Consider the following 26,264-nt stretch of genomic DNA (forward strand, 5'->3'; position numbering starts at 1 on the left):
AAATCATTCATAGAATCCACTTATAAAATTATTGGAAAACAGACAAAATAATTAGTAATCCTACACTATACTTATAAAACCTTAGTTACTATTTTGTTTTCTTCCCAACCTGTTTACTATACCATGTATTTTATTTATTTTATTATTTTTTTAATATATCTTTATTGATTTCAGAGAGAGGAAAGGAGAGGGAGAGAGAGAGAGATAGAAACATCAATGATGTGAGAGTCATTGATTGGCTGTTTACTATACCACATATTTTAAATAGTTATAATCATAACATAGATAATATAAACATATATTTGCAAACTGCTTTTTCACCTATGATATAAATAATTCAGATGATTCTATAAAAAATGGCTATTAAATATTTTCAATCAAAAAATTTTTCAACAAAAAATGGAGTTAAGCTATTTTATTTTACATAGACTAAATTACTGAACTTTTAAAGGCTGAAAAGATTGGAAATTCTGCCAAATATTTCAACTAGGCATTTCTAAGAACTAATATTTAATGGACCACATTTTTTGCAGGTTTAGAAGAAAAAAGTAATTAAATTATACATATGTTACCATTACATAAAACTTTCAAAGGACAAAAGAAAATATCACCACATAATATTCTGTGGCCAACACTTCATATATTGTCTCACAAAAACCAAATGCTTCTACATGATGATATTGCTATGAAGTTAGCAGAAATAACATAAAATTTCCATGAAAACACACAATTTAGATCACATTTACAGCATGATCGGGAAAAAAGTCAGAGGCAGGGAAATCTACTCAGAAGGTATGACAGTAACACTGCACGCACAACTGCTAAGCATGAACAAGGTCGACTGCCCTAGCTAAGGGGAAAGGTATCCAAGCTACAATAGGAAATAAAAGGGCTGAAGGGATTATCCATAATGTGATCTCAAATTTGTTTAAAAATATGTAATATAAGGAAGTTTGCAGAAAAACATTTCTCAGATGTCCTAAAATGTTTTCCAGTGGTCTTATAGCACTTTTAAAAAATTTGTAGCTAAATACATATAATATAAAACCTACCATTTTAACATTATAAAGTGCACAATTCAGTGGCATTTAGTACACTCACAACGTTGTGTAACGATTATCACTAAAAAAGGAAGCCCCATAAACAGGAAGCAGTCACTCCCCATTCCCCCTAATCCCAGCCCCTGGCAACTACTCATCTGTCTCTGAAGTTTTCCTATTCTGGATGCCTCATCTAAAAGTTATATGCAGCCTTTGGTGGCTGGCTTCTTTCACTGAGTATAATGATTTCAAAGTTCATCCATGTTGTAGCAGGTGTCAGTACTTCATGTCTTCTTACGGCTGAATGATGTCCCATTATATAGAAATACCACATTTTGCTCATCCATCCACCAGTTGACTGACATTTGGGTTGTTTTTAACCTCTGGCTACTGTGAAGAGCACAGATATGAACACTTGTGAACAAGTTTCTAAATGAACTACTATTTTCAATTTTCTTGGGCATATACCTAGAAGTGGAACCTAGGAGCTGGGCCTTATGGTAATTCTATGTTTAATTTATTGAGGAACCACCAGAGGTTTCCTACAAAGGTGACAGACACCAGCTTATATACCCACTAGCAATGTTCAAAGACTCCAGTTTCTCTGTATCTTTGCCAACATGTTATTTCCCATTTTTAAATATACAGCCATTCTTATGGATGTGAAATGGTATCTTATTGTGTATTTCCCTAATGGCTACTGTCGTCAAGCCTCATTTTATGTGCTTGTTGTCCACTATATACCTTCTTCTGAGAAATGTCTACTCAAGTCCTTTGTCCATTTTTTAATTGGGTTGTCTTTCGGTTGTTGTAAGAATTCTTTACGCTGTGGGTATTAGGCCTTTGTCAGGTAGGATTTGCAAATATTCTCTCACATGGTGTATGCTGTCCTTTTACTTCTTGATCATGTCCTTTGACACATCAAAATTTTAATTTTGACAAAGTCCAATGTATCTTTTTTTGTTGCTTGTGCTTATGGAGTCATATCTAAAAACCCAAGGTCTTGAGGATTTACGCCTATGTGTTCTTCTATGAGTATTATAGTTTTAGTTCTTATACTTCGGTTTTCAATCCATTTTGAGTTAATTCTTATATTTTGTGTGAGGTAGGAGACAACTTCATTCTTTTGCATGTGGATGTCCAGTTGTCTCAGCACCATTTGTTGAAGACTATTGTTTCCCCTCATTTGGCCATAGGTGAGGGTTTATTTCTGGACTCTCAACGTCCCCTTGGTCTATGTCTATCCTATGCCACACTGCCACAAGCTGAATACTGCAGCTTTGTAGTAACTTTTGAAATCTCTAAGTGTGAGTTCTCCAATTTTTCTCCCCCTGCCAAGATTTTTTGGCTATTCGGGCCCTTTTGTAATTACATATGAATTTGAGGATCAACTTTTCCATTTTTGCAAAAAAAGGCTGTTGGAATTTTGATAGAATATAGTACTTTCATAATCAGGAGAAAACTTACATGAATCTACTCTTTTCCATGGGAGGAATTGGGTGGTTGGGATTAGTCTACTGCAAGTATCCAGATGAGAGCTGGGTAGGGCTTAAACTGGACTGACACAGTGGTGAGGGAAAGGATGGGACAAGTATGAGAGCTCACTTAGGGGTTTAATTTGGGGACAATGGTGAGTTATTAGGAATAGTGAGTTATCAGATTGAGAGTTATTAGGAATGACACTACGGTCAGAAGGAAAATATCCCCTCTAATACTCAAGTCAGCTAAAGGCTTGCCTCACTGACGTATGTACGCACATATTTACAGTTGTGTAACTTAGCCATCCTGACACATACAGGGTGAAAGCTCAATTCAAAGTCGCTGTGAAGAGGTCACTCCAGAATCTAAGTGAGAGAGGCTGAGAGGAGAGCTTGGGAAAAGCATTTCACAGGGTTACACCGAGAAGGCATCTTTGGCCTTAGCGTGAACTCACACAGAATGCTACTCTTAGGTGGTTCTAACTCCATGCACAGGTGCTGGCAACTGCACTCAGAACTCAAATGTCTTATGTTCTCTCCTAGGAAAGAAAGGGAGCTGTTTGGTAAATGGGATGACCATGTACGACACAGCCGCATGGTCTCCTGAGCCCTGCACTACCTGCCTCTGCTCAAAAGGGAGAGTTCTGTGTGACGAGACCACGTGCCCTCCCCTGGCCTGTCCCCAGACAATGACACCCGAGGGAGAATGCTGCCCAGTCTGCTCTGATACCGGTATATATCCTTAGCTAAATCAAAACATCACGTGATTCAGTCCTTAATTTCCACTTGTTTCTATTTTGCACTTAAGTTTTAGTTTATGGTAAACCAGTCATCAGAGTACTTAAAATATTGGCGCAAATATGATAAACATAGAAATTACTTGGGGAAGCGTATGGTAGGGGACAGAAATAAAGGATCTTGGCGTTACAGTTCTAGCTCTAGCAGAATGAGTCAGCTTGGACCAGACCACATCCCACGTCTGACTCTCAGCTTTAGAATGTGGTGACAGAACTTACAGCAGCCAACAGTCCCTGAGTCGTCAGTATGTGTCAGGGCTCAGTTCCCCACATGCGTTACTCGCTTATCCAACACACTGGTACAGCTATTATCCCAGAGGAAGGTGGAGAGCTCCTGGTACACAGGGAAGAGTGTCTGCTCTGGAGAGAAGCCAGCCCCTCTCCAGCCGATTGGGCAGTCTCTTGCTGTGCGGAATGCTGTGCGCAGGAAGATCACACTGTGAGGTTTTGTTGGCTGCTCACTGTCCCCTTACCCCATGAGGCTCATACCTGATGGAGTAGAGAATCCTCAGGAGAAAGGCCCAGGTCTCCTCCAAGAAAAGCTTAGCCAATGCCTTATGAAATAAGTACATGTTAAGTAATTTATGAGGCGGGATTGGGCTGTTTTTTCTAGTCTATAATCAAGGATGATCACAGGTTAGGTATCTGCAAAAGCCTCCTGCCAGGGAAGAACTTTAGAATATTTAGGAATTGTATTTTGGTGGATACTATGAATTACTTTACTAAGGTATTATAAAAGTGCTAGAAAATAAAAGTGTTAGAAAATAGAAATGTTTAATAAAACTGACTCCTTGGGGGTGAAATACAATGTTTATAAAGAAAAGATTCAGAAATCCTCATTTGTCAAAGGAGCTGAATTATTCTTAAAATGCTGTGGTTACCTTGGAAAAATAAACTTGGATATAAAGGAAGGATTTTAAATGTTTTAATATAATATCTAGTTTCCTTCTGCTAATTTTTTCCTATTCCCCGTTTGTATTTTCTGCCAGAAATGTGAGAAAATAACTCTAACACTTTATAATACATACTGAATTGAAATCTCAAGTAATTCTTCAAATAATGATATTTTCCAAGTTCTCTTTGGGGTGATTTGTGTTTAGTATTAAATAAAAGCAGGAGATGACTAAGCACATTTATGTGTTTTGATGGAAAGTTTATGCACTACACTCACTCTTTCCCAGGACTCTCCATCCAGAGGGTGAGTCTCAAGGGTGGTGTTAGCCACCCGTGCCTCACTTTAGCAATAGATATTAACAGCTACATACAAATGTAGGTGGCCCTTCCACTTTATACTATGCCTGCTCTCATCGTTATGGAGTAACAGAAAGACCCTCATGCGCATCTCTAGGTTAGGTAAGTCCAGATGTTTTCTAAGAGTCTGAGGAAGCAAAAACGATTTAAGTAGAGTCTGGGAGAACAGAAGAACTTTCTATCAGAGGATGCTTTTAGACACATGGAGCTAAAGGAAAATTGGGCAAAAATAATAAATCTATAAACAAAAGCCACTTTCAATATCATAAGCAAATAAAATATGCATGTTTCCCTTTTTTATGTCTGATAGTATACAAACTCTTGCTTTATCAACAACCCTAATTAATAAACAGTACCTGTGGCAAAGGTGTCACATCGAATAGGCTGCAGTCTCACCATGGACTGCTCTTTGCATCATATGTGGGAGTATCACTCCCTCTGTAGTTACCAGGTAGCACGATACTGGAGTAAAAATAAATAGTAAAACCTCACTCAACATAAAAATTACCTATAATAGATCTTACAGAATAGAAATAGTTACTATTAAAACTATTCAAGCAAAAATTTCAGGATGCATTTCACGTTTAAACTGCACTCAAATGCCACGAGGGAATAATATTTATTCACCTCATTTTTGTTCCGATTCTTTTTATCAACATCACAATGCGCCTGCCACCTGCTCCCTGCATGGTCGTAGCAGCCTCCTCGCTACTCAGTGGTGCAGCATTAAATGACAAAACTGAATGTTCTGGTGACTCTTCAGAACAAAGAGAACCGACTAATTTGCTTCATCAGCAACGGCCACCTCCTCGGGTGGAAGTGGATGGAGCACTGAGAAAAGAGGAGCTTCACTCTGAGGAGGCTGAAGAAATGGAAGAAAATGAAGACAAGGAACAAAAGAAAAAGATGCCAGGACCTGGAGCCGTGGGAAGACTTCCTGCCGAGGGCCAGGGCAGAGAGGGGGCCGAGCAGGGACCTGCAGAGGCGCGGAGGCAGGCGCAGGGCCGCGGACAGCCCGCGGGGCGCGAGAAGCACCCGGCCCCGCACCCGGCCCCCCGCCCTCCCCGGGGCAGGCCGCCTCTGCCCAGCGGGTGCTCTTTGTCCTACAGGACCATCAGCTGCAAGGGCGCTGGCCTCACACAGATACCACCGCTAACAGCACCCAGGGTAACAAGGCTGGAGCTCGCTGGTAAGAGATGCTGATGTCTGTTTTACTTTAAAAGTAAATAACTCTCATTGCCCTATGAATGTTAACTTCAATCTTATAATATAAATGAACTCCAGACTATTTCCACAATCTTCAAACATAAACTTTGCAGAAGAGGCAGGGTATACTACAGTGTAGCATAATTAGGTATAAAGCAGATTCCTCCAAATCAAATCAGGATTCCTGCGGACTTCTTTCTTGAAGTCAACTTTACTGAGGTAGAACTTGTATGCAGTAAAACTTATTTGTAGCACGTTATTGCGTGTTGAGACATGCATATAGTCAGGTAACCACTGCCACAATCACGGTACAGATCATTTCCATCACCTCCCTCATTCCCGTCACAGGCCCTGCCACCAGGATGTGGTATGTGATCTGGGTCTACAGTTTTCCTTTCCCAGCACGCTGGGAATTGGAATCACCAATACATAGCCTTTTCAGCTGGGCTTCCTCCTCTCCTCACACTGCTGTGAGGCCATCCAGGTTGCTGCATTTTATCAGTATCTTGCCCCTCTACCCTGCTGAGTGGTTGTCTGGATGAACCATAGGCACCAGCTAAAAGACATCTGGGTCATCTCCAGTTTGGGGCAACGATGTGTACAGCTGTTATGAACACCCACATCCAGATGTCTATATGGACCAAAGCTTTCTTTCCCTGGAGGGACACAGTAAATGCACATTTAGCTTTGTAAGAAATGATCAGGAGTCCCTGCCGCAGCAACATCAGAGAGGCCCCCATCCTGCTTCCCGCCAGCTATCCCCTCACGGTAGCCATTCTGGTGGCATGTTTTTATAGGGCCACCCAGGAAGGCTGAGTGGAGGAAGAGCATGACCAGGTGTTGGGTGTGAGACTGGCTGGCAGGGGGAATGGGCCAATAGACCGGGTGACAAGGCCCATGAGAGGGTTGCCCTGCAGATGCAGGGGCAAAAGTATCTGAAGGCGGTTTCAGGCGTGCCTCAGGGGAAATCACAGAAATAAACTACCATAGAAATAGTAAATGATCATATAAATATTCAATAGAAAAAGTCTGACACCTTTGTTCAGGGTGGCCAGCCTGTGTGGACACCAGCGGTGTCATGGCCTTGCTAACACCACACTCTGTGACCTCCAGAGGAACTCCTCGTATACCCAGAGACTCCTGTGCAACAACACCCTCCTGGGCCTACACGCCAGGTGTGCTCTGCGGCAGGTCTACAGTCTTGTGACAGATGAATGACCTGTGCTCAGTCACACTATCGTAGCTTTACAAGGTCACATGTGGTTTACATAGTACTCACTGTTTCTGGGAAGCTCATTTTCTGAGTTTAAAACCACTGACTCCTATACTTAAATGTACATGTATAAAGCCCCATAAATGTGAGGCATGTAGGGACTTGTGTAGATTACAGTCATAGAAGTAAAACATTAGATCTGCAGGCGATCTGAGAGAGTATCTCTTCATGTTGCTTATTTAGAGGCTGAAGCGGACATGCCCAAGACTTCATTAATTAATAATAGTATTATGATTCTGAACCAGAGTCTAAGAAATGTCAGTGGGAAAAGATAAAGAACTCCAAAAATCAGTTTCTGCATTACCTTCCAGAAATAGTCTTTGTTATGAAATGCACAATGCTAACAGAACTGTCCCACTAACCACATTCTGGCTGTATTACGCAGCTTTACCCACACATGACACATCAGAGCACGAGCCCTCAGAGCGAAAATGCTGCCTGGGGAGCAGCTTAGTCCCAGCCTTGCTACTTCTCTAAATGTGTGTTTGCTTATATGGTATGGGTTCTGCCCATGCTATGAGTATTGCTTTCTCCTACAGATAAAACTCTTTTGCTCTCTGTGCAAGTGCACATGTATGTATGTGTGTGCATTCAGACACATGTGTACATGTATTGGCACATATATCTAAAACACAACTGCTCCGTGTCCTAGGCAATTCCATCACCTCCATTCCAGATGAAGCATTTAATGGATTACCGAATTTGGAAAGGCTTGATTTGAGCAAAAATAATATCAGCTCTTCAGGCATAGGTCCAAAAGCATTCAAGGTAAACACGCGCTGATTTGTGAGTAACAGTCTATTTATACAGCTTCCCCATGACTTGCACAGGCAGTGGGTAGAGATGGGAAACGGAGAAAAAGTCAACTGCTTTACCTGGTAGTATTCTAAGTTTAGAAAGTTTCTTCCCTCATGTCCCTATGCTGTACTGAAGTTTTATATTGAATACAGTCTGTTGTGTCACATGTTTCTGGCTCGTTTTTCTGTGCTTCACACCCTTAGGACACCAAAAACAGCATTAATGACACAACAAATGTTTAAAATTTACAGAGTAGTTTTCCCCCAGTAGCTGAAAGCATGCTGAAACATGGTCTCAGTCCATGAGGAGTTCCTGGAAGAGAGGACAGCTTTATTGGAAACTGCTGAGCCCTCTGAGGCCAGCAGTCAGAGCTGCCCCATTCTGTGCATGGGCAACATCTGGTGAAGGGATGGTGCTTCAGCAAGAGGGGCTCTGGAAACCAAGTGGACTCAGACGAAATCTGGCGGAAAGAGGGAAGAAGGCGGGAAACAGCACAGAAAAACTTCTGAGAGACACAGATTTGACACTTTTTTTCTCTAAGAAGGAGGAGAGAGGATCAGGGAATTTCAGAGAACCAAATGCAGGAGCAAAAGAAGAGGGGTCTGTATGTGTAACAAATACACATAAGTGTGTGCGATTTAAGAAGCCCAAGTAGAACATACTACATCCCACTCGGTCAAACCTGATCCCCTTGCACAGTTTTCCGTCCACTCCTGGACAAGTTGCTGGGCACCTGTGCGATCACCCCTGGTTCTGTCAGATTCTGGGCTGGAAGGCGAGGGAGGTCCACATGTAAGTCAGACCAACAGGGCTGGCCTCACACTAGCCATCCTCCTGATCGAAACATGGGACTCATGACTTCCTGTATTTGATCAAAAAGGAAGACACCTTCTTTTCTTGTTTTGGGGTTTCCTGTCCCATTCCCAGCCTGCTGTAATTGGACTCTGAGCACCACTGAAGTGAGTCACTCACAGGGCCTCCCCGAGACCTGTCCCCCCCATAGTACTCTGCTCTGGCAGCGCGGGCAGTCCACCCAACGCGCATGCAACTTCAGCGGTGGGGATGCACTTCCCACAGCTGAAACTGCTTGGGTACCGCAGAGCACAGCTTATGATGCTTGTACCACTTAATTTTGAAGAATTTCCGCTATAATTAGTGCTATGTTATAATTCTGCTTCTACTTAATGAACATAGAAAACTGAGGTTTACAAATACCTGACAATTCAAATTGCTGTCCTACTTTCAGCATCCAGGACAGATTCGGTTTACCACATGATTTAGTTAACTGTGTGTCTCCCGCTGAGAAGGCGAAAACCTAAGATCTAGCGAAATACAATCAACCCAGTGGCCACAGGAGCTCTCTCTTGTTTACGTACACAGGCCACAATCACGTGTGACAAATAAGTACGGGTGAGTGACATACAAAGTCCCCAAGTGGGGCGTGCTGAAAATGCTGGGAGTGAACACTGGCAGGACCAACAGCTACCTGGCAGGGAGAGTGGGGAACTGGTCTAAACCCGAGCAAGTGCAGGCTTGTGAGACGCAACCACAGCAAACCGCTCAGTGAGATGGCTACTGTACACCTGGGACCAGCTGGAAGCGTAACTTTCAGTTTTGCCTTTTAAGCTCCTGAAGAAGCTAGTGCAGCTGAATATGGACAGAAACAACCTGGGGGAGATCCCTTCAGAGCTACCACCTACTCTGGAAGAGCTTAGAGTCAGCGAGAACCACCTCCGGGCCATCGATGAAGCAAGTTTATCAGGTACTGAGCATGTGGGTCTGGGGCCTTGTTACCTTTCTCTTGCAGTCGTGTGGGAATTTCACTTGAAGTATTGCCAAATGAACAGCTAGCAAGGTTCCTTAGGTCACTTTACCGTGTAAGCTGATACACCTTATTTTAACACTGACTGGTGAAACTTCTTAAAATGTATTTTAAACTGCCCCTTGTCCTAACATGTACTCTAAAAGGAAATGAAACTCTCAGTCATCTACAACAGTCACTGACCTCCAAACCCATCATGTCCCGAGCTGCACTTTCGAGAGCCAAGGGCTGGTGCCATCTGCACTATGGTCCTGGTGGGGGTTGGTGGCGATGGCGCTGCGCCACGGCTGGCGGACTGCCTCCTGTATCCCCCTTAGATGCTCAATACGCCACAGCTCCGCTGCCTCCACACATTTTGCTACTGTAGTCTGCCATGTGCTGGCATATGAGAATTATGTATCCGACAGGAGTCAGGGGCACAGTAACGTTCGCACATGCAGTCCGTGGCAGTCTCTTTCGCTCTGGCACTTCTGGCCACAGCACACAATGGACAACACGCATGGGTGTCTGGCTGCCCGTGTGGCTGCTGTGCCGGCCTGGCCTTCCTACGCAAGGGCTTTAGTGACAGCGCCCCACATTCCATGCATCTGACACACCTAGAACTGACTGTTCGTATGGCTGTTTCTGGACTAAGCTGGATAGCTGAAGCTGTCATATTATGAACTATGTATAAAAGAGGCAGTGTTACATCTAGCTTTTCATGAATTCTAGTTCACGTCTTTGATTAAACTCTTCTTGAAGACAAAGACGGCTTAATTTCTTGTTTTACCTTCCTAACAGTTGAGCGTTCCTCTCGAGGTATGCTGCTAACACTTTGTATTTCATCTGGAATACATTTATCATGTTAATGTACCTTGATAACCCAAGGCTTTAAAGGAATAAAATGATTCAATTATTTCCTTTCACTCCCAAAACACTTCATAGGAAGAAACCATTTCTGATGATGGGGAAAGGAATCATACTGAGCACTGCCAAATCTGAGGACGCCACGGTTATGGAGATACTGTCTCCAGGTGGACTTCAGGGTACACAGGAAACATAGCACACACAAGGCTGGGTGAGCTTTGTCATATGGAAAACACATTAGAAAGTCCCATTTCTAACCGCCAGAAACTGGAACAGACCAAAGGAACACTTAATTTAGAAGTGTACTAAGGGGCTGTATGTGAATTACATGTGAGCACAGTCCTATTTGTGCTGTCAGAGGACACGTTATAAAACCTAAGTCTATATTTAGCAAAGGCTCACACCTCCCCGCAGCTGCCTCTGCTCTCCCTCCTGCCCAAATGCTTCCACACGCGGGTTCGCTGTGGGCCCGGGTGAACTGCCGCCTCCCCACAGGGCCCCTGCACTCGCGGTGCGGGCGACTCCTGCTCTGTGTGGGCTGCTCTGAGGCCTGCTCCAGTGCCAACCACTCAGGTGCTGGGTTCTCTCATAACTGCTGCAGCCTCTAAGGCTCCTCAGCTCCTGTGAGTCTTGCTGCCCTCGATGGTCAGGTTGGCGGCAGTAAGCAGTGTGAGCCGAGAAAAGGCCAGCGCCAGGGCTGTGCCACTGCGCTTCCAAGGTGGAAGCCGCCGGCAGGGCTGTCAGTGGCTTGCTGTTCTTCTACTATCTCTCATGGCAGGTTATGTACAGTTCCAGGGAAGGGGGAAGACAGACACCTCAGGGAGAGAAGCAGCATGTACAAACGCACGAAGAAATGAAAGAGCGTGGTGCCACAGGGACGGCATGCCGTCCTCACCGGTCAGTCCAGGGTGCAGGGTGCAGGGGCCTGAGCAGCAGCAGGAGGCACGAAGGGGTGGGCAGGAATCAGCCAAGGAGGAGCTGCGCAGGCTGTGCCAGGACACTGGGAGTTCGCCCGGGACGCACGGACCTGCATACCCACTTGGGAGAAAAGCTGGGTCTTATCATTGAGGGGGAGGAGTGCAAGGGTAGAAAGGAGGGACGGCAGAAGAAAACCAGATGTGCCTGACAATGCCTGTGCACATCTCAAACCCACCCACCGCGGGAATGACTTCCCACCCGCCCCGCTGACAAACACTCCTACCCCGCTCTCCTGCAAGAACCTTTTAATCTCTTCTAACTCTATCCAGTCTCCTGCTGCGTACAGTAACACACATACCGTGTTTCCTACGCATACAGTATACACATAAATGAGAGGATACTGCAAAGTGATTCATAGTATCATAAGTTTGTATTGTGTATGATGTTTCTTCTGAGGTCAGAAAATAACCATTAGTCTACTTCTATTATCTGTTTTGACTGGAAAACTTCTATTATATTCCCAAACCTGAATTTCATACTAGATAAATGTGCTGTATTCTCAGGATCTTGTTTTGAAAATTAAAGAGAATATGAGGAAATATAATCACTTATTATAGTGTGCTGGTTGGCCTCCCTCATTTCTTTCTCTCAGCCCTTCAACTGACCCTCAACACCACCCGCTGAGCCCTGCTCACACTGCGTTACAATCAAGTCTACACTGCTGCCTCCTCTGTGCTCTCTTCCGGCGTCTGTGCTACGTACTCTTGCTTCTCTGATAGGCCTGAAAGTAAGAAATGCGTTGCACAGAGCACTTAGGGCAATGGTCATGACTTGAGTTGAATATGAGAACGGCCCCTATTCTGGAAATCTTAACCACTGAACAAACCCCAAAGTTACATCCTGAATGTCTGACTCAGACACCTCTGGCAATCATTACTGCTGAGCTGCCCATTCTTTTTATAATTTTAAAAAAATTGTAGGAGTATAACAGATATCCCCCATTTGCACCCGTTGCCCTCCTCCAGCCAGCACCTGCCCTTCCCCAGGACTTTATCACACTATTGTCTGTGTCCATGGGTTATGCATATATGTATATAAGTTCTTTGGTTAATCTTTTCCACTCCCCCAACCCCAGAGACCTTTCAGTCTTTTCCATGTATCCATGCTTCTGGAACTATTTTTTTCATCATTTATTTTGTTCATTACATTCCACGTATAAGTGGGATCATGTGATACTTGTCTTTCTATGACTTAATTCGATTAGCATAATACCCTCCAGGTCTCTCCATACTGTCTCAAAAGGTAAGATGTCCTTCTTTTTCACAGCTGCGTAGTATTCCCTGTGTGTGAATGTCCCACAGCTTTTTATCCACTCATCTACTGATGGGCACTTGGGCTGTTTCCAGACCTTGGCTATTGTAAACTGCGCTGCTATGAACATAGGGTGCATATATTCTTTCTGATGAGTGTTTCAGGATTCTTACGATATATGCCTAGAAGTGGGATCACTGGGTCATAAGGCAGCTCCATTTTTAATTTTTTGAGGAAACTCCATACTGTTTTCCACAGTGGCTGCACCAGTCTGCATTCCCACCAGCAGTGCACCAGGGCTCCCCTTTCTCCACACCCTCGCCAGCATGTGTCATTTGTTGATTTGCTGATGGAGCCATTCTGACAGGTGTGAGGTGATACCTCATGGTGGTTTTAATTTGCATCTCTGACAACTAGTGACGCTGAACAATTTCTCATATACCCTTGGCGATCTGTGTGTCCTCTTTAGAGAATTGTCTATTCAGGTCCTTTGCCCCTTTCTTAATTAGACTGTCTTCCTTTTATTGAGTTGTATGAGTTCCCTATATATTTTTGATATATGTTCTCCAATACAGCGGGCTCCCTTTTCATTTTGATGCCGGTTTCTTTTGCTGTGCATAAGCTTTTTAGTTTGATGTAGTCCCATTTGTTTATTTTTTCCTTTGTTTCTCTTGCCCTAGAACAGGGGTGGGGAATGTCCAGCTTGAAGGCCATATGCAGCCCGTGAAATCATTGGGTCTGGCCTTGCCAAGGCAACCGCAGGTGGAACTTGAAAGTCAACAAATCTAGGAGCTTTTTTCATAGCTAATTTTTAAGTTGATAATTTTGTATGGCCCGTGAATGATGTTACAAATATACAAATGGCCCTTGGCAGAAAAAAGGTTCCCCACCCCTGCCCTTGAAGCTGTATCAGCAAATATTCTGCTAGGTGAGATGTCTGAGATTTTACCGCCTGTTTTCTTCTACAATTTTTGTGGTTTCGTGACTTACATTTAAGTCTTTCGTCAATTGAGTTTTTTCTTGTGTATGTGTAAATTGATAGACTAGTTTCATATTTTTGCATGTACCTGTCCAATTTTTCCAGCACCATTTACTGAAAAGGCTGTCTTTACTCCATTGTATGCTCTTGCCTTTGTCAAATATTAATTGACCGTAATGGCGTGGGTCGATTTCTGGGGTCTCTGCTCTGTTCCATTGATCCATATGCCTCTTCCTGTGCCAGTAGCACGGTGCTGATTACAATGGATTTTGTAGTCTAGTTGTGACCCCTCCAACTTTGTTCTTTCTCAAGATTGCTGCGGCTATTGGGGGACTTTCTTAGTTCCATATAAATTTTTGGATTGTTATTTGTTCTAGATCTGTGACATATGCCATTGGTATTTTAATAGGGATTGCGTTGAATCTATAAATTCCTTTTGGTAGTATGGACATTTTAATGATGTTAATTCTAATCCACATACACAGTATATGCTTCCCCTTCTTTGTATCTTCATTTCTTTTTTTTTACTTTATCTTTACTGTTGAAAGTGTTACAAATGTCCCCCCTTTTTTTCCCCACTGATCTCTTCACCACACTTGTTTGTGTCCGTGGGTTATGCATATATACATATAAGTTCTTTGGTTAATCTCTTCCAAGCTACCCACCCCCGCCTTCCCTCTGAGGCCCCTCAGTCTATTCCATGCTTCTATGTCTCTGGATCTATTTTGTTCATCAGTTTATTTTGTTCATTAGATTCCACATATGAGTCAGATCATGTGGTACTTGTCTTTCTCTGCCTGGCTTATTTCGCTCAGCATAATACTCTCCAGATCCCTCCATGCTGTCTCAAAGAGTAAGGGATCCTTCTTTTTTACAGCTGCATAGTATTCCATGGTGTAAATGTCCCACAGCTTTTCTATCCACTCATCTACTGAGGGACACTTGGGCTGTATCCAGATCTTAGTTACTGCAAATTATGCTGCTATGAACATAGCGGTACATGTTTTTTCTGACTGGTGTCCCAGGGTTCTTAGGATATATTCCTAGAAGTGGGACCACTGGATGAAATGGCAGTTCCATAGTTAATTTTTTGAGGAATCTCCACACTGCTTTCCACACCCATCTGCACACCCACCAGCAGTGTACCAGGATTCCCCTATCTCCACTCACACCAGCACTTGTTGTATATTGATTTGTTGATGGCAACCAAGATTCTGCAAATATCCCAAAATGGCACGCACTGCAAACTTGCAAGCGAGAAGCGCCCAGCCAGCGGCGGTGGTGGCAGCAGTGGGCCCACAGCACCATCAGCTAGTCCCCACAGACAGACACTCGCACACTTCTACACATGCTCTTTCACACACACTCACCCTCACACGCGTCCCACCTCCACCTTCTCGTTGAGCCGCCCAGTCCTCTTTAAGATTCTGATTAGTTTGGATCATTCCACTCTTGAGGCCGTAGAAATAATGTGGATAAAACTTGCTTGTATAAAGGCCTCTCTTGGTCGCACAGTCTGAGCGTGTGGAGAGCTTCTGATTATTTTCCTTTCAAACGCCCACTTGGTTGCATCCTCTCCAGGAAGTGAACACTGTGGTGGAAATTCAGTGCTGCATGTTCAGAAACGGGGTTTTCCAGGCAAAGCACGCTCCTCCTTTGTCCTGGAAAAGGCACCCTCATTGCACTATACTCCTGGTCCATCCCCAATTATGCTGCCACTTCATACCTACTTATCTCCACAAATGCTTCAAAGGACCTTCCACAACCTTCTACTTTTGCCCAGCTGCATTCCAAGTCCCTGCTTGGCTACTGCTGCCTCCGTGGGGCACCCTGCTCACCCCTGAACTACCACCGCTCCCATCCCTTAGAGTACACACTTTGACCAGACAGCACGATGGTTTCTCTACAAGCCTGCCTCTCCAAGGACCATGCACTCAGGCTCAGTCTTGGCTGCATTGAGTATTTAGAATGTGAAAAGTACTTGGGAAAAACCTCTACAGAGATACAAAGAAAGAAGCTACATCTGCCCTCCAAATAAACCGAACATTTCACATGACATTTTGAAAGGTTATAGAAATTGTATGGTTTTCCAATTATCCTAATATCCCAATAATTTTATTTTTTTATAGGATTAAGTCGGTTGGTTACCTTAGAACTGGAAGGAAACAATCTCAGTGAGACCAATGTCAATCCTTTAGCTTTCAAACCTTTGAAGAGCCTATCCTACCTGCGTCTGGGACAAAATAAATTTAAAATTATACCACAGGGTCTTCCTGCTTCTATTGAGGTACCAATATCTTTTTTCTAATGTTTTATATTTTAAATAAAGTATGCTACAAAAAAACCCCAAACAATATATTTAAGAGATTATTGTGATGCATATTAAACTTGTTAGTTTTAATGCTGTATATAGAACTTACTATAATTTGAACAGTTTTCTCTTCAAATTACATAAAATTATGAATCAAAGTTATAATTATGAGTAAAGACCCTTAAAAAAAGTAATAAACGGTCATGCTGACAGCTCCTCAGGAGAGACTAGGAAAATGAACTAAAAATTTAAAAACTACAACTTGCAAAAAGTACCCTGACTTGCAAGATAGTTTTAACTGTCCCAAACAGGAACTGTGACAGTCATCCCAGTCTGCTCCGCCCAGAATCCCACATAAACTAGCAGTGGCCGTGCATGGATGGATGCAATCTACAGAGAAGGCTGACGACTGTGCTGGCAGCCCCCCAACTTACCAGTTGTGACCAGCTCCCACCAAGGGCCCAAATGTCGTCCTGTTTCTACCCTCTGGAGATGCCCCTACTGTTGATGTGTGTGACCTCCTTTGCTGCAGCAAGGAACACGCTTAACTAAGGGGGACTCTTGGTGGCCTTTGCTACTGAGTGCACACCCCAACTTCCTGCACTAAGGACACGGAGGTCTCGCAGACCCCGCTGACACCCAGGCCACCTCCTCTGAGTTCCATTTCTACCATGTGCACGATCACCCAGCAAGAAGGACGAAGTTTCTCACAGCCAAGAGGGGGCCATTGGTCACCTGATGCTGCTGCCACAGCCACCACCTTCCTCTTTCTCCTATTTGCAGATTAAGATTTAACATCAGAATGTATCAAAATAGTAAAGACCAAGGTGCCAGTACCTGGCTTGACATCACAACCACTTGGATTCTAAAGAAATAGACTCCTGGACTTATTCCAGATGTGTTAACTGAGGTCCTTTGTATGGTGGAGTCAGCAATTTGTAACATCTTTAAAAATTAAAAATTTCCATACATACTGATGCACACAGTAAAGCGCGCACGCACCCAGGCGTGTGCGCACACACCGGACCCTCCTCTCTGGTTCTCTTTCCAGAGGGCCTCCCCCACTCCCACGGGGGCGCTGCCCACCCCGGCGCTGTGCTCTGATTCCATCCGGGGCACAGCCCCAGAGTCGCACAGTTCAATGTACGGATGACTGTGCTTTGACTGGGGTACATTTCACACTTTCAACAGCTCACAAGTGACTGTGCTTTACAAAGTTTGGGAACCACTGATCTAGTTTACCCCAAAATACATATGAAGGCAAAAGCAAAAGGCTAAAAATCTCTTTACCTATTTCTAATAAATACCAAAATTAAGTGACAAAGGGGGAAATTACTACAAAAGTTATAGTGAAGATACATACCTATTCTACTTCTGAACTCCAACAAGATCCCTGTTGAGTGAAAAACTCTCTCTGATGCCAAGTGAATGAACTTGAAGACAGCTAGCTGCTGAACACTTACTTCAAGTTCTAGTAAACTTCACCCTGACATTAAATGAAAGTTCTTAATTAACTTCTAACGAAATTAATTTCAATACAAAATCAAGTACAAAAACACGAACCTAAAAATATTACAGACAGCATGAACTGGTGGGGCCAAGCCAGGACGAGCTCTCTTCACACATCACTGTGCAACCCAGGGATGGCTCTGCATGTCTCTAGGCCTGATTCACTACACTGCTAAATGGGGACTGTAATTCCTACCTTTTTCCTAGGGTTTTGAAGTCAAATGAAATAATTTATATGAATGAATTTTGTAAACTAGGAAAGCTTTATCCAGTTATTATGGCATACTGTATGTATACTGCAACATTTTATGTGAAAAATAACTAAATAAAATGACAGACAATACATTTTTTTCTAATTAGAAAATTTGACAACTTAAAGAATGAACTCACTTGGAGGAGCAGTAAAACTCTCTAGATAATACTACAAAGAATAGTTTACAATACTGTTTTTAAAAATTTATTGTTGAAAGTATTACAAATGTCTACAATACCATTTTAATATCTGTAAAACTGAATGTATTTTATCAACAAGAAAAAAAATGTCTTTTCTTAATTATAGGAATTATACCTAGAAAATAACCAAATTGAAGAGATAACTGAAATTTGTTTCAATCATACCAGAAATATCAATGTCATTGTACTATGTTACAATAAAATTGAAGAAAATAGGATTGCACCTTTAGCCTGGATAAACCAAGAGTAAGTATATGCTATAACTAGACTTGTTCAATTTCCTCCCTTTACCATTACTGAAGAGGGGTGAACATGGGTGGAGACATGAAGGAGGTGAGAGCATCCTTTCTTAGTGAACCTCCCCCTTCCCTAGAACCTAGCCTCTTTCATGGAACTCAAACCACTGATGATATGGCTGGTGTTAGGGTGACCCCAGGCACTACTGCTGTGGGCACCTTACCACAGGCAGGTGCTGCGCCAGCCACCACTGAGCCTGAGCAGGGACACGGGTCTGACCACCACGACACCTTCACTCTGTGGGTCTCACAGGGCAGTCATGAAGTTTAAGTGAGTTAATCCCTTGCACAGAGTGAAGAAGAAACCTGCCCCCCCCCCCCCACCTTCGGTGAAAGCACCAGGCTTCACTGTCCTACGCCACACTGTCTTCAGTCCTCCAAAGGATTTCCCTCCCTCAAGTCTTACAAAATAGCCTGGGGGCTGCCTGGCCTGATGGCCTGGGCTAACAGCAGACCCCATCTTCCTGGAGATAAATTTGTGGCCCCAGGCTGCAGCCCTCATTGAAGGGGCCAGTGTGGAGGCCTTGCTGGTGAGGAGCGGAGAATGAGCCATGTGGGAAAGCCGGGTTGAACCCTGTTAGCAGGTTGAACACGTGGCAAGGGAACAAGGGATCTGACTAGCACAGCCCAGGAAAGGTTTCTTTCAGAAGCAGGATGGAACAAGATGGAAGAGGAGTGGGGGCTCCCTGGGTTCGGCAGTATGCCATGGTGGAAGGGGAGTGAGTCTTCCTCAGGAGCAGTCTTGGCAGGTGAGGCTCCTGAAACCGCCGGGTAGCTCATATTTCCTGATCTTGTGGCCAGTGAGCTACCTTTTCTAGATCCCTTAGTCTCTCTCGTGTCCCAGGTGCCAGGCAATCGGATCAAATGAGGAAGGAGAATACAAAATTCCCACAACACGGCCACTCCTCTGCTGGGGCCCCTTGAGGGTTAGGGACGAAGTCTGATGTTGGCCAGATTCCTGGATCTCATTTCTGATTCAAGTTTGACCTTAGGCACATTTGAGGACCTCTTTGAGCCTCACCATTACCCCTCTGAACGCTGATGCTCCTCTCTGACAGAACACAAGCAGCTGTGTGGTGCCCAGGTAAGAGCACACATACTGAAGCCAGGCCACCACACTGACACTGCCACACCGGGCAGTGTACTGCACACGAGTGCTGGCAGGAAAATCACCAAGCATCTGACTGGCCCTGTCATAACCTCAAGTTCACAGTCACTGCCCTGATGGTCCCCCTTGTTTACTCTTTCCTTCGCTGCAGAAACCTAGAATCCATCGACCTTTCCTACAACCAGCTCTACCAGGTCCCCTCCTACCTCCCCAAGTCGCTGCTGCACCTCGTGCTCCTGGGGAACAGGATTGAGCGCATCCCTGGCTACGTGTTTGGCCACATGGAGCCGGGCCTGGAATACTTGTACCTATCATTCAACAAACTCTCTGATGACGGCGTGGACCGAGTCTCCTTCTATGGGGCATACCACTCTCTAAGAGAGCTGTTTCTGGATCACAATGACCTACAATCTATACCACCAGGGGTGCAAGAAATGAAAGTATTACATTTTCTGAGGTTGAACAACAACAAGATACGGTAAATTTTGGCTTTTTCAAGTATCCATTTATATTGTTGCAACTGACAAAATATATGATTAAACTACCATGACATGATGTCTGAAATTTATTTTAAGGAAAAAAGGGATGAGTGGTAAATGTTAATAACTGTTGAAGCTAGAAGATAATAGGTACATAAGAATTCATTATATTTTTTCTAACTTTGTATGTCTGCAAGCTTCCATAGTAAAATTTTTCAAAAGTAGGGTATTATATAATACTTAGAACCTTAACAACAGGGTGAAATAAAGCATCAGGCATTATATTATGGTGCTGTTCCCACCCTCACGTATAATTATAAACACATTAACCTGCAGAACACAAAATCTAAACATGCTAAAATTAAAATCGCCTCTATCTAGATTCTTCTGAAGGCAAAATTTTAAATAAACTTATAGTGATTCAGCTTCCCTCACTTCTACAGACACACTCCTGCCCAGAAAGCAGGAGCGTCTCATATGTCAGGTCATTACATTGTACACCTTAAAATGATACAATATTACATGTCAATTACATCGTTATAAAACTGGAAAATTTACATATATGTATATGCATTACATATGAATAAAAAGACTATAAAATATGTTAAAATGTTAATAGTGGCTATCTCTGGGGAAAATTAATTGGTGATTATGTGTTTCTGCTTTCTTATTTTGTTTTTGTCTTTCTATCTCTGTCTGGAGAATCAACATGAACTTACGGTTTTACACATTCAGAATGTTTCAATAAATTGTAATTATTTCTCTTAAACTGTACTGTCTTTGGCCAACGGCAGCCCTTCAAGCTGGCTGCTATGCCCTGGAGAGGCCTCCACTAGTCCCGGGCAGCTCACCCCCGCTTCCTGCTGTGCACCCACGCCAGGTTTCTTCAAGAGCCCAGCGCCTCTCATAAGGGAATAGTATTCAGAGGACCCAATACGCACACCACGCATGTTCTTCCCAAAAGTGTTGTTACTGTTTGAGGAATTTAAGTGCACTGTCAGAAACACGCACTTTGTAAAGAAAGAGTTCATACCGACAGTCCCAATTCAAATTTAACATTATGAAGAGTATTCCTATTGTTTTAAACTTGTTTATCTTACACTGAAAAATCCAGGTTCCCAACAATATTTACTTACATTTTTGTATCACAATATATAAACAATAGTTTGAAAGTCATCATACCATTATTATGACTAACAACAAAAAAGTTTATGATGTTTTGGCAGTTCTCTTTGTCTTTAGAGTACGTTCCACAAAGGATGTATACCTGAAATAGTCATTTTATCTGTAACAATATGTCAACAACTTAATACATACTCAGAAAAGGTCTTTATTTTTTGTTTTTAAATTGTTCTTTTCTATTTGATTAATATTATTTTTACTGTTAAACATTTATATGATTCCAAAGTCAAAACTGTTTAACAGTGTATATTAAAAGAAGCCTTTCTCCTATGTCTGTCCCTTACACTGTAATCCGTCCTTCCCCATAGGTTAAATTTTTTAATTAATTTCTAGTTTATGCTTCCAGTATTTCTTTTACCAAGTATAAGCATACATACGTACATACTGATAATTCCCCATCCTCTCCCGTAATTACTATACGTGTACTACAAAGAGGATTCTTCTTTCCCCTCTCTACAGAGTGTGTTCAGTTTCACCCTTTACTTTTTAAAATTACCAATATATCATGGGTATCATTCCATATCAGTATATAAAGAATTTCTTCTTACAACTGAATAGTATTGCACTTTTCAGATGTAATTCAACCCGTTCCTTATTGATAGGAATTTTACTGTTTCCATTCTTTTACTACTACAAATGTCACAATGCATAACTTTGTTCAATTGTTTTGTATTTTTCCAGTCTAACTTTGGTACAGATTCCTAAAAGTGGGATTGCTGGGTGATAAAATGCACCTGTAGTTTTGCTAGATAATGTAAATCCTTTGGATGGGGCTCTACCTATAGTGAATTCCTTTCAATGGTATCTGGTTCTTTACAGCCTTATTGTCAGAACATGTTGATGAGCTTTTGGACGTTTTTTGTAGCAAATCTGGTGAGGGTGGTATACCAGTATACTTTCAATTTACATTTCTCTTGTCATGAACGAAACTGGGCATCTTTTCATGTTTACACATCATTTCATTTGTTCTTTTGTGAACTAGTTACCTTACGCTTTTTTTTCTCTTCCTTCCTTCCCAATTTTTAGGCCTTTGTATATGAGCCCTTAATCTGTGATAAAAGTTGCAAAGATCTTCATCTACTTCGCCACTGTCTTTAGTGCATTCTCTAAAACACCCAGGAGCCAACTTACTAGAAGCTCTTTCAGGGCTTCTAGTTTAAGTCACAAGTAGGAAGACCACCCCTGCTCCCAGGGTATGGCCGTGCTTTCTGTATTCTACTACATAGTTGTCTTCATCTATTCACATTTAGATCTTTGATGTATTTTAAACTTTTTCTGGTATATAATATAAAAAGGATCTACTTTTATTTAACAACAAAATAATTTTTTAAAATAAATATAAAAATTTCTCCTAAATTACCAAGGCAGAATGTTACGTGGGCCATTTTGACTGTCGTGTCTGTTTCCTTAGGAATATTCTCCCAGAACAAATCTGCAATGCTGAAGAAGAGGATGACTCAGCACTGGAACATCTTCATCTTGAAAACAATTACATCAAAACAAGAGAAGTATCACCCTACGCATTTTCATGCATAAGATCATACTCAAGCGTTGTTCTTAAACCACAGAATATCACATAATTCCACATTTATAACTGTATAAATACAATTATAAACTGTATTTATATATTTGTTGTAGTAGCATTTATCATGAATAAGAGAGACATCATGCCATGTTACATTCAGTAGCATTATGCTAGTCCACCTGATTCACTGATCCAGAGATGAGTAACCAAAAATATATCTAGAAGGTTTAGTTTCCTAGCACATTTAGCAAAGGTTTCAGTTTCACACTCTAGAAAGAAGCCATCTCACTGCACAGTTTTTCTCATGGGAATAGCATGCCATGCACTGCTGAGCTAGACTGGGAGGATCTGGAACAAAACAAGCATGTCCTTTACAACCAACCTGTGAATACTGCTATTAGCTGGGGACATCTGAAGTCCATTTACAATTATGTATGCTATGGTACAAGACCAAGAAGTGAACGGCAGGAAAAAACTACAGGTGGAATTTATGAATAAGTGTTCTGTTTATTATTCTAAAGTTAAAACAGTAATATATTAACTTTCTTTAAGACCCTATGCAACAATTATTGGTATAAATACACTTAATTATTGAGTTAGCTTTAGTTCCTTCTATTAATTACATGCGTGAAATTAAAACACTACTGTAATGTAATTCCCTGGTGTTGAGAATTGTACTATGGTACTGATGTGATTATTAATATCAGGGGAAGCTGGGATAAGGATACACATGAATTCCATACTGTTTTGAAAGTTTTCTGTAAATCTAAAAAGTGTAACAGTATATTAAGATCACCCTTGTTATTCTTTATTCAAGATCAAAAGATTTTATGGAAAGCAGTGGAGTTTGCTTAAAACATAGTTAATTATCCTTGACTACACCCTTACAAATGTAAACCTGACTCATGAGTTTTTGAAAATTTTTGCTTTACCAGTCATTTTTAGAACCTATCTTCTTTCCCCTAATTTTCCTCAAGTGTATGTACCCTTTTACTCAGTTCAAAAAAAAGGTATTAATATTCACTATATACTGGACACTATCAAAAGCATAATTAAAATTTTCACTATGCAATGATCTTTTATCTTTATTGCTAAAATAATTTATGATAGGCACATATAGAAAGAGTGTTGACTTCTCTTGTTACTATCAGTTTTGTGTCTTGAAAAACACCCAACTAGGAACTTGGCACCCTTTGAAGGTTACGCTAATCTTCAACTGCAATTATTTAATCTCTCAATAGTTCTCTCCCCACCCTCGGAACCTTCCAGGCCACTTCACAGGGCGGTTAGGAGCACCGCAGAGTGAAAAGCATCTGGGAAATGTGATTTGCATGTGTGTTCTCATTATTACTAACTTCTCGTATAAAATTGAGAGCAACCAGCATATTCAACCAAAGTTGATGATTACAGATAAAACTATTTCAAAAAGCACTAAAGACACTTATATGCTGGAATCATAAGGAAATAATTACACCAGAAATCAGGTACCTGAGGGCCTACCTTGGTCATCCTGGGCAACGGGAGAAAGTTCAATTTACCCATTTGAGCTTATTCTTTCTAAGCCCTTCTCTCTAAGCCCTTCTCTCTTAATAGCTAGGATTTTGAGATTGCAATACAAGAAAGAATAACAATGTGATAAAGAATGTTACAGTTAACGGTCAAGGCTTATACTAGGTGGCTAAAAACAGAAAAAGAACCTTACAGAACAAAAAGTTAAGATTTATAACTAGTTTCAGAATGCAGGAGCATTAACTAATTTAAATTGGCCAAGTTAAACGTCAGAGACAGGTAAAAATAAAAGGATATGGTTACCATTAATTTAACAAGAAACCTTGTGCAGTGCTTCTTGCTGTGTGAATATAAATGCACAGACCTGAATGGTTTAAGACAGCGATTTTGAACAGTTGTACGTCAAGAATTTAAAAACATGCGATATCTGACTAGTCAGGGGCACTGACCTCTTTGCCCTTAGATTGTCAAAAAATGACAACAGCCAACACAACAATAGCCATCCAGTGTGAATGAATCAAAATTATACCTTTTTTTTTTGTCAGACTGACAAGAAAACATGTATTTTTTTGGTGTGCTGCAGGACTTTAGTAATTACTTTATGTGTGCCTCAAGATGAAAAAGGCAATCTAAGCAATAAACAATCAGTGTTAGAGGGGATTCAAACTGAGTAAGGGGAGCAAACAGACTGAGCGCCCTGGGACAGCATAGACGGACGCTGAACCATTCCTGCACTCCTGTTTCATTCTGACTTCAATCAGCTGTGTCCCAGAGGCTGTTTTAGAAAGAAACAGTAACAAATACATTAGATGAGGTCTCTGGTTTGGGAGCATACCATGTGGTAGGGGCAGTAAGTAGGAAATCAAATAGACAATCAAACCAATAGGCAGGTAAACAGGTTAGCGAAGCAATGAAGTATGTTGGGGTCCTATGCCCCTCTTCCTGTGGGTAATCCCCAGGCCCCAAGTCTCAAGAGTGTCCAAGCCTCACAAAACCCAGGAAGGCCCAGCCATTCCCGGCAACCTTGGAGAGACACAAGGCCCAGGAGCACACCGAGACCCTACTGTGCGCTCAGACACACCCTGTTCAGAGCAGAATCTCTAGGAAGGCTGAAAATCAGAATGACTAAGGGAAGCTTTGTTCTTAAGTCAGAAGATGCTGTTATTTAAATTGATTTTATAACTTAAAATATAAAATATCTAGCATTGAACTTTTTCAGTGTTAAAATTTCATCATGCTCTGAATAGGAAGATTTAATTACATTTTTAAAAAGTGATAAATGTCCTTACAGCAAACATTTTTCACAATTCAATGTTAAAAACACACACAGATGTCCAGTTTGGCTTCAGAACTATGCTATAATTACTAACACATATGTATACAAAGGAACTCCTTGGTCTAGCCATAATGTGAAAATGTTAGTGGTGTCTTCTTTGCACATATATACAAGGAACACTAACTATATTCTAAATTTTGAAACTGGATTATTGTAGATAAGACTATTTCAAGAAGCACTGAAGATAGGATATGGTGAAAGACACGCACAGCCTGGAACCGTATGGAAATAACTGTACCAGCAATCAGGATACCTGGGTGCCCATCTTGGTCTCCGATGATTAATTATGCAGTCATTTCGCTTCACTGGGATTGACTTAACTCAATTATAAAGTAACAGGTTTGGAACAGGTCTGGTTTTTAAACATGGCTCAGCAGGGGTTCATGGAGCCCTGAGGAGGAAGTATCCCTAAAGGCTCTCCCTTCAGACAAAGCAGCTGTGCTACCATCAGAAGGAGCTAGCTGCCGCTGCTCCTCCTTTTTTCTCTAAAACAAATGGAAAAGGTACTGTCTAAACCACATACCAAGTTTTAAGATTCACAAAGAACATGCAACCAAAGTCCCTGGTCCTTCCCTCACTCTCTGGCCAACATCCAGGCTGGAGAGCTTGGCCTGAGCAAATGCTTCTCAGATTTGCAGGTTACAGCTCCCTGGATGCAGCCAGACCTGTATCTGGCAAAAAAAGTTAGCTGGTGTGCCTGTTCCTTTGGAGCGCTAGCACCACAGGGCGGGATCAGCCCTGAGCAGTTCTGTACAACCTAGGACTGCTGACCTTGGACCTGAAAAACCCTGAAGGCAGTCAGCTGAACACAAGTTGGGTAGGATGGCTATAGCGTGG

At 42.1% G+C, this 26,264-nt stretch overlaps 1 protein-coding gene across 1 annotated transcript in view; it reads left to right on the plus strand.

Moving 5' to 3' along the window:
• ECM2 (extracellular matrix protein 2) overlaps window positions 1–25,220 on the plus strand; it is a 36,994-nt gene extending 11,774 nt beyond the window's left edge. Inside the window, 10 exon segments of the mRNA XM_087823136.1 lie at window positions 3,062–3,250; window positions 5,264–5,755; window positions 7,698–7,813; window positions 9,470–9,605; window positions 15,849–16,006; window positions 18,099–18,238; window positions 19,548–19,874; window positions 22,469–22,635; window positions 25,059–25,099; window positions 25,101–25,220. Of these exon segments, the coding sequence (XP_087679262.1) occupies window positions 3,062–3,250; window positions 5,264–5,755; window positions 7,698–7,813; window positions 9,470–9,605; window positions 15,849–16,006; window positions 18,099–18,238; window positions 19,548–19,874; window positions 22,469–22,635; window positions 25,059–25,099; window positions 25,101–25,220 (1,886 nt within the window).
• The last annotated feature ends 1,044 nt before the right edge of the window (window positions 25,221–26,264 follow it).

The sequence above is a fragment of the Miniopterus natalensis genome, chromosome 12, assembly GCF_054644295.1.
Source record: "Miniopterus natalensis isolate mMinNat1 chromosome 12, mMinNat1.hap1, whole genome shotgun sequence".
NCBI lineage: Eukaryota > Metazoa > Chordata > Mammalia > Chiroptera > Miniopteridae > Miniopterus > Miniopterus natalensis.